This window comes from Lissotriton helveticus, chromosome 9, assembly GCF_964261635.1.
Source record: "Lissotriton helveticus chromosome 9, aLisHel1.1, whole genome shotgun sequence".
Lineage (NCBI taxonomy): Eukaryota > Metazoa > Chordata > Amphibia > Caudata > Salamandridae > Lissotriton > Lissotriton helveticus.
The window spans coordinates 1,288,152,530-1,288,165,378 of NC_136070.1; the positions used below are offsets into that span (position 1 = coordinate 1,288,152,530).

General features: G+C 46.7%; 1 protein-coding gene across 1 annotated transcript in view; it reads left to right on the top strand.

The window, feature by feature from the left end:
* STAB1 (stabilin 1) overlaps positions 1-12,849 on the top strand; it is a 769,578-nt gene that overhangs the window by 360,880 nt on the left and 395,849 nt on the right. Inside the window, exon 20 of the mRNA XM_078661896.1 lies at positions 840-896. Coding sequence (XP_078518022.1) covers positions 840-896 — 57 coding nt within the window. The remainder of the gene's footprint in view (positions 1-839; positions 897-12,849) is intronic.

Here is a 12,849-nt window from a genome sequence, read left to right on the forward strand (position 1 = left end):
TGTGTGCATTCTATACTACGTTGATTAATACATTTTCACATCACACGATTAATAAAGGTTACAGTTATGAGGCAATGACTTCACGAGGGGTAGACAACATTTTGTTTTTCCACCTTGCTCCATCAGGATCATGTGTCAAGAACCAATCCCTCCTCTTTGGGATGACCACGGTCATGGCCTTCCCAGTGCCCTCTTCCCTGCTGGGGGCAGAGTCTTCCATCCCACTGACCCCCTGAGAGCTGGACCATAGATGCCAGTGCATGTAACCCCTGTGCTCCCATGTGTGTGCCCATGCAGTGCCGCATGGCTCTTTTACAGCAGCCATGGTAAGCATGTAGGAAAGACTGACCGGCTTGAAGAAAGCTGTGACTTGAGGTGGTGAAACTAAGTAATGGGCATTATACGCTTGAGGGATGGTCAGATACTGGGTGTGACCTCACTAGAAGGGTGAGCTGACGGTGCCACGACATGTTACAGAAGAATGAAGACGCGTGTAAATGGGCAACCAAAATGGCGATGTTTTTCAAGAACCGGTCAAAGGGGGGCCCAAAACTGTGAACCTGCTCAGATTGGGGGAAGGTTGGGTTTGCAGATTGGTCGCAGGTGTGCAAGGTCATAAAAGAGGTGCACCGTGTATGAGGGGTGAAGTGTGAGTGTCAGACTGATCCAAGCGTTCCAGTTCACAGTATGACGTAGGGGAGTGCTTACGCTGAAGTTCGCCTAGGATCTGGTGGACGAGTCAACCATTGCTCATTAGTAACCCGGGTTTTGGAGGGAATGGCCCAAACTTGCATGATACGTGTACTTTAACATACATGTAACGTTTCCTTCTCTTCCAGGGCCCCTGTTCAGACTGTGACTCGCCGGCAGCATGTCCTGCGAACAGCACCGACCTGGTAAATCTTCTTCAAATTGTTTCCTAACATGTTAGTGTGGCGCAGTTTATCCCTAAACGTCATAAGATTTGAGAGCTGCACCTGGTCTCCAACCTTCCGAAAGGCCTGCCTTCACTGGTGTGACAATCGAATGTATGAGGTTACATCGCAATTACCATTACATCGCATGATTTTACAATTGATACCATTACAACGCATTTTTAAAAACTACCATTACAACACATTCTAACACAATGCATTCCATTACAACTCAGACAATTACAATGCATAATACTTTTAGTGCAACACTAGGGAAAGTGTTGGATAGTGTGAGGGTAAAAATTACCATTCCCAACTACCCCAAACCCATACCCACTCTAAAACTTAAAATCCTCCATTACTTGCGTTGTGATGACATGCCTTGTAATGGCATGCATTGTAATGACTGCGCTGTAATGGCATGCGTTGTAATGGCATGCATTGTAATGACATGTGTTGTAATGACTGCGCTGTAATGGTATTCGATGTAAAGGCACTTCCGCTGTAAAAGTTGCGTTGTGAAGGCATTGCGATGTAATGTCTGCATTGTAATGGATGTTTCCCGTGACAAACACTAAAGGGCCCCCGAGGGACCCTTGCTTTATACCTCTTGAGGGAAAGTCTCTCAAACACTGTTTGAATGTAATTCTGAGAATCGGAGATCAATCATCAGGATCCTTTTTCCTGAATCAGTAGCTGCAATGTGGTCTTGTCTCCATGAACAGGCTCAAGGTGATGGCTCCAAGGCATGTTAGGGGCTTCACTTGCTGGGGTGTGGGGGGTGCAGAATGTTCTACTGGGGTCTTTTCAGGGATACCCCCATCCCATACATGAACACTTATGTGACGATCGATCTCTAAAAGGCTGTCCCTTTGTGATCACTATTTACATCTAAGGCCAAAAAAGACAAGTTCATGTCAGGAGATTGCATCAGGGACATCTCTCAGACTTCCTCCAAGATCAAAGCAGGAACGAAGAGAGGAAAGCTGTTGGTTGGACAGGGGGCTGATCAACTGGATCAAACACACTCACGGTCATAACGCTGAAGTATGTTTTAAAGAAAGCCATCAAGGAGACTACGGAGAACCAAACAGCAACACACGTGTTCCTTACAGGTAACGTGAACTACAAAGCTGTGCTGTTCCTCATCAAAGCAGGAAAGAAGAGAGGAAAGCATTCGGTCAGACGGGGGGCTGATCAACTGGATCGGGGAGATTCAATTGATCAGAAACCAGAGCCCTCACACACCCGTGCGGGTGTCATGCTTCATCATCGGGCGCTCCTCATCTGCCCGGCGCTGCAGTGCCCGACGAACCCTCAACGGGGCTCTTAGCCAGAGATCTTTAAAGTAAGATGCTGTGATGAAGATTGAACATGAGGGAGTAGTGGGTGTAGGATGGTGAATTGGGTGATTATAAATCTCTAAGGGGTACCTAATGAGGTTTAATATACGGGTCCTCTTGACATGAGTTAAAACAAACAGTGGCTGCCCTGGGAACTAAGAACCTCAAAAGCTCTGGCAATTATATGAATTTGGGTCAACATGTTTCTTGCTGTACGCGGTCCAACAGGATCTTAGTTCCTCAGGACCAGGATGTAGAACATACCCTTACACCTGATTGGGAATCAATATGTGTGTTACTATAGGTACCCAATCAAAATATCTTTGTTGTGCCAACTATACCTTTCTCGGTACAGAACACAAATAATCGTACCCCAATAGAGTTAAGCATTTGCCCCTTAGGATTGGTCAGAGGACTGCACTATGCTGCGGAGAAAGATATAGTCCACATAGAAAAGTGCGTCCCTACTCTGCCAGGAGATCTCCAAACCATGACACCCGTCTGGGTGTGTGAAGGCTAGTGCCGATCTCCAAAGCATGACACGCGTCTGGGTGTGCGAGGGCTATGGCTGATCTCCAAACCATGACACCCGTCTGGGTGTGTGAGGCCTATTGCCGATCTCCAAAGCATGACACCCGTCAGGGTGTGTGAGAGCTATGGCCAATCTCCAAAGCATGACACGCGTCTGGGTGTGCGAAGGCTATGGCCGATCTCCAAAGCATGACACGCGTCTGGGTGTGCGAGGGCTATGGCCGATCTCCAAAGCATGACACCCGTCTGGGTGTGTGAGGGCTATGGCCGATCTCAAAAGCATGACACGCGTCTGGGTGTACGAGGACTATTGCCGATCTCCAAACCATGACACGCATCTGGGTGTGTGGGTGGGCTATTGTCGATCTCCAAAGCAATGCACATCTGGGTGTGAGAGGGCTATGGCAGATCTCAAAGGCATGACACGCATCTGGGTGTGTGGGTGGGCTATTGCCGATCTCCAAAGCATGACACGGGTCTGGGTGTGTGAGGGCTAGTGCCGATTTCCAAAGCATGACACGCGTCTTGGTGTGTGAGGGGTATTGCCGATCTCCAAAGCATGACACGCTTCTGAGTGTGTGAGGGCTGTTGTTGATCTCCAAAGCATGACACACGTCTGGGTGTGCGAGGGCTAAGGCCGATCTCCATAGCGTGACACGGGTCTGGGTGTGTGAGGGCTAGTGTCGATCTCCAAAGCATGACACGCTTCTGAGTGTGTGAGGGCTATTGCCGATCTTCAAAGCATGACACACGTCTGGGTGTGTGAGGGCTAGTGCCGATCTCCAAAGCATGACACGCGTCTGGGTGTGTGAGAGCTGTTGCCGATCTTCAAAGCATGACACATGTCTGGGTGTGTGAGGGCTTGTGCCAATCTCCAAAGCATTACAAAAAGGGGGTGGTGATGGACAGAGTATCTGAGTTAATCAGAACACTCCTACCCAGTCAACAGATCAGGGCTTGATCCATCACCGTTTTTTAGCTCACTGCACCATCCCAGTTCAGAACCTGGCTATATGCAAATTAGTCTGTCACTGGCCCAGTGCATCATGGGAACAGGGCAGACCAAACTACCAAGCCAATTCTTCACTGGAAAGGAAACAAGCTTCCGGGGACCGGTTTCTGGCATTACAGCCGTCTTCGGCCCGGCTTGCTTGAATCCTGATGGTGCAATGAGCAAGGGACTCATGTCTGAGCATACCCTTCCACACTCATGGTGGCCAAAATAATTACAAAAAGGGGGTGGTGATGGACGCTTGTTTCCTTCCCAGTATAAGAATTGGCTTGGTAGTTTGGTTTGCCCTGTTCCCATCATGCACTGGGACAGGAACAGACTAATTTGCATATAGCCAAGTTCTGAGCTGGGATGGTGCAGTGAGCTAAAAAACGGTGATGGATCAAGCCCTGATCTTTGGACTGGGTAAGAGTGGTCTGCTTAATTCAGGCACTCTGTTCATCACCACCCCCTTTTCTGAATCAATCTCCAAAGCATGACACATCTGGGTGTGTGAGGGCTTTTGTTGATCTTGAAAGCATGACACGTCTGGGTGTGTGAGGGCTATTGCTGATCTCCAAAGCATGACACGCGTCTGGGTGTGTGAGGGCTATTGCAGATCTCAAAAGTATGACACGCGTCTGGGTGTGTGAGGGCTAGTGCCGATCTCCAAAGCATAATATAGAAAAAACAATGGTCCTGAACCTATTAATTATGACTATTGACTTAATCAATTATGATGCCCACAGTTTTTTATATATGTAGAGCAACCACAAACAATCTGCTCTATTGTACTCAAGTTACTTAGTACCACAAGATAAACCTACACCACGGTTAAAGAAAAACTTTTAATTTTTGTTTTTCATTTTGGCAGTTCATTTTATACACAATTTATCGTTTCGGAATAGATAAAAACAGAGTGGTTGCCCAAAAAGAGCGTGCAAAGGAAAGCGTGATCAGGAGTGTAAGACAGATAATTAGAAAGGAAAATTCACAATAGTGATCAGAAAAATTCACATTATTTAACAATCAATACCGGACCTTGGATTTGCCGTACTGAGTACCTGGCCAAACCTTTTTAACTTTCTGTAATCAAAACATTATTGCATCCAGACATATAAGTCCTAGGGGTTTTGCACTATATATAAAGTTTTTAAATAGTTGGTCCAAGGTTATATGAATGTAGCGTCGACATTTCGACTCGTCTTATGCCCAAACGGTGATTTGGACCTGGGGATTGCGAGTCTTCATCAGGACTGGAAGAACAGACGGGGGCAACCAAGGGATAATAATAACCCCTTAAAAAATGAGAAAACAATAGGAGGAGGTCCATAGTTACAACTTCCCATCAATTCTCCTTAATATAGGATTCTCTCGTCACTTATGTTGAGAGGGCATAGTTCCTCATGTATGCATCATGGCGGAGCAATCTTGGTATAATTGTCGTTAGATCGAATTCTTATTTGAGGTGCTCCTGTTGGTAATATCAGGTAGCTTCTTAACGCGATTCCGAGGCGTATAGATAAACAGGCCTTGATTTAAATTGGGAACAAGTTATAGCAACAGATGGTGAGGTATTACCAGTGCATAGCACATATACACGCCGTATTGAAACAGGACAGGAGACACGCGTTCGGTGGAAATCTGGGATGATAATGATGGTTCCATAGCTTATATAGGCTAACATTGCCTGGAAATATTTATCGCAATACTATATGAAGGAAGACTGTTACTACTGGGAAGTTGTGCTTTACTTGAAGGAGAACTAGACAAATAAGGGTTCTTGTCTTGATCCTGTTTCATATGATATCAAGAGTGAGAAAGTTTCAGGCCCTGAAGAAGTCATTGGGTAATTGCCCTTGACGAAACACGTGTTGGCGTTTGGCTGTTGTTTACTATATCAAGTCTGTACTTCTGTGTCTACAAGTCTTCGTGAACACCTATGGACTAAGGAAATAAAAACGAGAACTTTTTTGAACTTTGGATGTGCTGATATGGACAATTATTTGTGAACGGACAATATCTGTAATATTAACAGATACGTACATTTGTGCTCAGGGAACCCTCCATGGCTTGCTTGATTTAAATTGGGCTTCTACTCATGAAGTCAGGTAGCATTTGTTGGTTTCATTCTCACTCTTCTTGCTGCCTCATCATTGGCCAGCGCATGACCGGTGTCACTTCCTTTTCTTTCCAAACAATCTTGGGATCGGACCTCGCCTCTCCTGGCACTCACTCAGGCGATGAGGCCCCGCTCTGCAGGGTGAAGTGGTGGAGATGGGGCACTGTGGTGTGTAGATCTGAAAACCAATGGGAAACACTCTTATCCTTTAGGAATGATGAATAGACTATATAACTCCGAGGGCATTTAGATTAGCTCCGTCGTATCAAGATGCGAGTAAAACAGCACACTTAATGAATCACTGGTCGGAAAGAACGCCAAAGCATGACACACGTCTGGGTGTGTGAGGGCTGTTGTTGATCTTCAAAGCATGACGGTATGGGTATGTGAGGGCTATTGCTGATCTTCAAAGCATGACACACGTCTGGGTGTGTGAGGGCTGTTGTTGATCTTCAATGCATGACGCATCTGGGTGTGTGAGGGCAGTTGTTGATCTTCAAAGCATGACACGTGTCTGGGTGTGTGAGGGCTGTTGTTGATCCTCAAAGCATGATGCGTCTGGGTGAGTGAGGGCTGTTGTTGATCTTCAAAGCATGAAACGCGTCTGGGTGTGTGAGGACTAGTGCCGATCTCCAAAGCATGACACGCATCTGGGTGTGTGAGGGCTGTTGTTGATCTTCAAAGCATGACGCGTCTGGGTGTGTGAGGGCTATAGCCGATCTCCAAAGCATGACACGCGTCTGGGTGTGTGAGGGCTATTGCCGATCTCCAAAGCAATGCACTCGTCTGGGTGTGCGAGGGCTATGGCCGATCTCCAAAACATGACACGCGTCTGGGTGTGCCAGGGCTATGGACGATCTCCAAAGCATGACATGGGTCTGGGTGTGAGAGGGCTAGTGCCGATTTCCAAAGCATGACAGGCATCTGGGTGTGTGAGGGCTGTTGTTGATCTTCAAAGCATGACACATCTGGGTGTGTGAGGTCTGTTGTTGATCTTCAAAGGATGACGCGTCTGGGTGTGTGAGGGCTATTGCCGATCTCCAAAGCATGACACGCGTCTGGGTGTGTGAGGGCTTTTGCCGATCTCCTAAGCATGGCATGCGTCTGAGTGTGTGAGGGCTATTGCCGATCTCCAAAGCAATGCACTCGTCTGGGTGTGCGAGGGCTATGGCCGATCTCCAAAACATGACACGCGTCTGGGTGTGCCAGGGCTATGCACGATCTCCAAAGCATGACATGGGTCTGGGTGTGAGAGGGCTAGTGCCGATTTCCAAAGCATGACACGCATCTGGGTGTGTGAGGGCTGTTGTTGATCTTCAAAGCATGACACATCTGGGTGTGTGAGGTCTGTTGTTGATCTTGAAAGCATGACACGTCTGGGTGTGTGAGGGCTATTGCTGATCTCCAAAGCATGACACGCGTCTGGGTGTGTGAGGGCTATTGCAGATCTCAAAAGTATGACACGCATCTGGGTTTGTGAGGGCTATTGCAGATCTCAAAAGTATGACACGCGTCTGGGTGTGTGAGGGCTAGTGCCGATCTCCAAAGCATAATATAGAAAAAACAATGGTCCTGAGCCTATTAATTATGACTATTGACTTAATCAATTATGATGCCCACAGTTTTTTATATATGTAGAGCAACCACAAACAATCTGCTCTATTGTACTCAAGTTACTTAGTACCACAAGATAAACCTACACTACGGTTAAAGAAAAACTTTTAATTTTTGTTTTTCATTTTGGCAGTTCATTTTATACACAATATATCGTTTCGGAATAGATAAAAACAGAGTGGTTGCCCAAAAAGAGCGTGCAAAGGAAAGCGTGATCAGGAGTGTAAGACAGATAATTAGAAAGGAAAATTCACAATAGTGATCAGAAAAATTCACATTATTTAACAATCAATACCGGACCTTGGATTTGCCGTATTGAGTACCTGGCCAAACCTTTTTAACTTTCTGTAATCAAAACATTATTGCATCCAGACATATAAGTCCTAGGGGTTTTGCACTATATATAAAGTTTTTAAATAGTTGGTCCAAGGTTATATGAATGTAGCGTCGACATTTCGACTCGTCTTATGCCCAAACGGTGATTTGGACCTGGGGATTGCGAGTCTTCATCAGGACTGGAAGAACAGACGGGGGCAACCAAGGGATAATAATAACCCCTTAAAAAATGAGAAAACAATAGGAGGAGGTCCATAGTTACAACTTCCCATCAATTCTCCTTAATATAGGATTCTCTCGTCACTTATGTTGAGAGGGCATAGTTCCTCATCTATGCATCATGGCGGAGCAATCTTGGTATAATTGTCGTTAGATCGAATTCTTATTTGAGGGGCTCCTGTTGGTAATATCAGGTAGCTTCTTAACGCGATTCCGAGGCGTATAGATAAACAGGCCTTGATTTAAATTGGGAACAAGTTATAGCAACAGATGGTGAGGTATTACCAGTGCATAGCACATATACACGCCGTATTGAAACAGGACAGGAGACACGCGTTCGGTGGAAATCTGGGATGATAATGATGGTTCCATAGCTTATATAGGCTAACATTGCCTGGAAATATTTATCGCAATACTATATGAAGGAAGACTGTTACTACTGGGAAGTTGTGCTTTACTTGAAGGAGAACTAGACAAATAAGGGTTCTTGTCTTGATCCTGTTTCATATGATATCAAGAGTGAGAAAGTTTCAGGCCCTGAAGAAGTCATTGGGTAATTGCCCTTGACGAAACACGTGTTGGCGTTTGGCTGTTGTTTACTATATCAAGTCTGTACTTCTGTGTCTACAAGTCTTCGTGAACACCTATGGACTAAGGAAATAAAAACGAGAACTTTTTTGAACTTTGGATGTGCTGATATGGACAATTATTTGTGAACGGACAATATCTGTAATATTAACAGATACGTACATTTGTGCTCAGGGAACCCTCCATGGCTTGCTTGATTTAAATTGGGCTTCTACTCATGAAGTCAGGTAGCATTTGTTGGTTTCATTCTCACTCTTCTTGCTGCCTCATCATTGGCCAGCGCATGACCGGTGTCACTTCCTTTTCTTTCCAAACAATCTTGGGATCGAACCTCGCCTCTCCTGGCACTCACTCAGGCGATGAGGCCCCGCTCTGCAGGGTGAAGTGGTGGAGATGGGGCACTGTGGTGTGTAGATCTGAAAACCAATGGGAAACACTCTTATCCTTTAGGAATGATGAATAGACTATATAACTCCGAGGGCATTTAGATTAGCTCCGTCGTATCAAGATGCGAGTGAAACAGCACACTTAATGAATCACTGGTCGGAAAGAACGCCAAAGCATGACACACGTCTGGGTGTGTGAGGGCTGTTGTTGATCTTCAAAGCATGACGGTCTGGGTATGTGAGGGCTATTGCTGATCTTCAAAGCATGACACACGTCTGGGTGTGTGAGGGCTGTTGTTGATCTTCAATGCATGACGCATCTGGGTGTGTGAGGGCAGTTGTTGATCTTCAAAGCATGACACGTGTCTGGGTGTGTGAGGGCTGTTGTTGATCCTCAAAGCATGATGCGTCTGGGTGAGTGAGGGCTGTTGTTGATCTTCAAAGCATGACACGCGTCTGGGTGTGTGAGGACTAGTGCCGATCTCCAAAGCATGACACACATCTGGGTGTGTGAGGGCTGTTGTTGATCTTCAAAGCATGACGCGTCTGGGTGTGTGAGGGCTATAGCCGATCTCCAAAGCATGACACGCGTCTGGGTGTGTGAGGGCTATTGCCGATCTCCAAAGCAATGCACTCGTCTGGGTGTGCGAGGGCTATGGCCGATCTCCAAAACATGACACGCGTCTGGGTGTGCCAGGGCTATGGACGATCTCCAAAGCATGACATGGGTCTGGGTGTGAGAGGGCTAGTGCCGATTTCCAAAGCATGACACGCATCTGGGTGTGTGAGGGCTGTTGTTGATCTTCAAAGCATGACACATCTGGGTGTGTGAGGTCTGTTGTTGATCTTCAAAGGATGACGCGTCTGGGTGTGTGAGGGCTATTGCCGATCTCCAAAGCATGACACGCGTCTGGGTGTGTGAGGGCTTTTGCCGATCTCCTAAGCATGGCATGCGTCTGAGTGTGTGAGGGCTGTTGATCTTCAAAGCATGACACCTTTCTGGGTGTGTAAGGGCTATTGCCGGTCTCCAAAGCATGACACACATCTGTGTGTGTGAGGGCTATTGCCGATCTCCAAAGCATGACACACTTCTGGGTGTGTGAGGGCTATTGCAGATCTCCAAAGCATGACACGCGTCTGAGTGTCTGAGGGCTATTGCCGATCTCCAAAGCATGACACGGGTCTGGGTGTGTGAGGGCTATTGCCAATCTCCAAAGCATGACACGCATCTGGGTGTGTGAGGGCTATTGCCAGTCTCCAAAGCATGACACACATCTGGGTGTGTGAGGGCTATTGCCGATCTCCAAAGCATGACACGCGTCTGGGTGTGTGAGGGGTATTGTCGAACTTCAAAGCATGACACACGTCTGGGTGTGTGAGGGCTATTGCTTCTGATCAACCCGATTCCCAATCAGCTCCCTTTCCGACCGACAGCCTCCCTCTCTTCTTTCCGCTTGCTTTGATGAGGTACGTAGCACCTTTGTGGTTTATGTTAAAGAAAGTGATCACATTGAAATGTTAGTGTTTTTGTATACTTTTCTCCATTATTTAGCTATTTCTCAACCAGATAAAACTATAACCCAACACCGTCCCATTGGGTCGCGGTGGAGATTCCGTGTAGTGGACATCAGAGGTAGCCAAGCATGGTTGTCCGCTCTTTGCTGTGTAATGGTCATTGGTTTAATTCGGTGGAGTTGGTTAGAAGATTCAGGAGTCTTTGTTACCTTTTAATCCCACGCTATGGCGATGAGCGTCATTGTCACTCACCAGTGCATCGGGTGATAAAGGATAAACCTTAGTGGGAAAGATCCGCCCTGCGGCAGATGGTTGGGGTGGTTCACCTTAAGGACTTTAAGTAAGAGTGGAGCAGGCACTCAGCCTTTTCTCGGGTTCTTCCCCAATGTGACTCAATGTGTGCCCTCCACTGTTGTTTTTTATTACCTCATACGCTTCTCTACTCGAAGCTGTGGACGGGCATCCGTAGCGCGTGATGACAAAGTCAATCAAACCAGCCGGCACCGCCCCCTTCTGAAGGAGTCAGTGTATGCAGACAGCCACTGGGCAGAAGACACTGCTTTATTTTTGAAGGGGTCTCATTTTATTTATATCTACCCATCTTTGTAAACAGTCCAAAAAACACAGGGATATTCAATCACCATAAAGGTCTCTGTCACCTTGAGAAGGATTCGTGTAGAAGAGCAAGGGCAGATGTTTGCCTTTTTTATGTTTCAGAATCATCTTGCTTTCGTGCTATGGCACAAACAAACAATTTCTTGATATTGTTAAGTTGCGAAGATGTGGTGCCACTCATCGACAGCTGTGCGTGAATCCTCTCTGTGCAAATTGTGTAGTTCTGATTACCACAGTTGTTTCCCTGCACCTACACTCTGGTGTTGAGCGACCGGTGCACAAACACGAGCTGGTTGTATAGTTGTGAGGGAGGAAGCTGGTGTTTTGCCACAGTAGGAGGGGGTGGAGGGGCTGTTCACAGTCAGGCTTCAAAAGATGCAGGATATGATTGTGTACAAAACAAAAGGTGTCTGGGGGAGATCCGTTGGAAGTGATTTATGACGGTACAACGCGTGCTTTTACAACGCGTACCATTACCACGCAGGTTTTACAACGCAAGTCGTTACAACCACTTGCGTTGAGGGGCGCTGGGTAGTGGAATAGTTTAATTTACTATTCCAACTCCAGTCCCCGTGGATAGTAGGGAAAGTGTTGGATAGTAAATTAAACTATTCCCTATCCTACAGTGCCCTCCAACGCAAGTCGTTGTAACGACTTGCGTTGTAAAACCTGCATGGTAACGGTACCGCGTTGTAAATGTTTCGACGTAAAGGATGTGTCCCGTTGGAAGTGGTCCTCTTCGAGCACCAACCTGGAGACCAAGGAAGCTGAGGGGGGTCCTATCTGTCATGGGCGAGAGGCTTCTCGCAGAGATAGGTTTCCAGCTGTTTTTGAGGTGGAGGAGAGAAGGGTGAGCCTGGGCTGTGTCCAGGTGTTGTGGTCTTCTGTGGACATAGCTTCAAAAGTCCTGTCTAGGGGTCTCTCCTTTGGAATTGCTTGATTTCCACTCAGGTGAGGTCATGGCTTCTTGTGATGTGTTGTCACCACCCGGATTGTTGAATTTCCTGTGAAGACGCGCAGAGCGCTGATTGTGATAGCTTTGCGGGTGGTGCTCATATTTTGAAAGTGCCGTATTGCGGGAGGGGCGGTTCTACTGGTCCACCTGGGTGGGAGTGACGATTGGTCCTTTCAGGTGTTGTGCAGCAGCGAGAGGGACCCATGTGGAAGAAGGGAGGGGTCCTTGAGGTGGGTGAGCTGTTCATTGCCACCTTGCAGGTGGAGCAGGGCAAGGCTTGGATGGTACTCCTGAAGTGCAATTCCTGAATATAGGAAAAAGGCTGGAACCAGCCCTTCTGGTTTGTCACCATGACAAGACCAGTGAAGTTGTCCTCAGATTGCAGAGGGACCCTCATCTTACCCCAAACAGAGGCAAGTGTAAAGACAGACAGCTAGATTCATCAAGCTCAATTGCGCTCGCAAAGGGCCAGATTCTGAGAATCCGGCCCTTTGCGAGTGCAATTTTTGCATTTGGGATTCATCATCCCAAATGCAAAATTCGCTAATAAAGAATTCGCACATTTGCGAGGAAATGCATTTAAGGAATCTCTGTTTGAGATTCCTTAAATGCAATTCATTAACCATTTCTACATTGCGAATTCGCTATTTTTGGTCGCTATTTACCACGAAGTCTGACTTCGTGGTAAATAGCGAAAAAATAGAAAAAAGCACTTTAGTG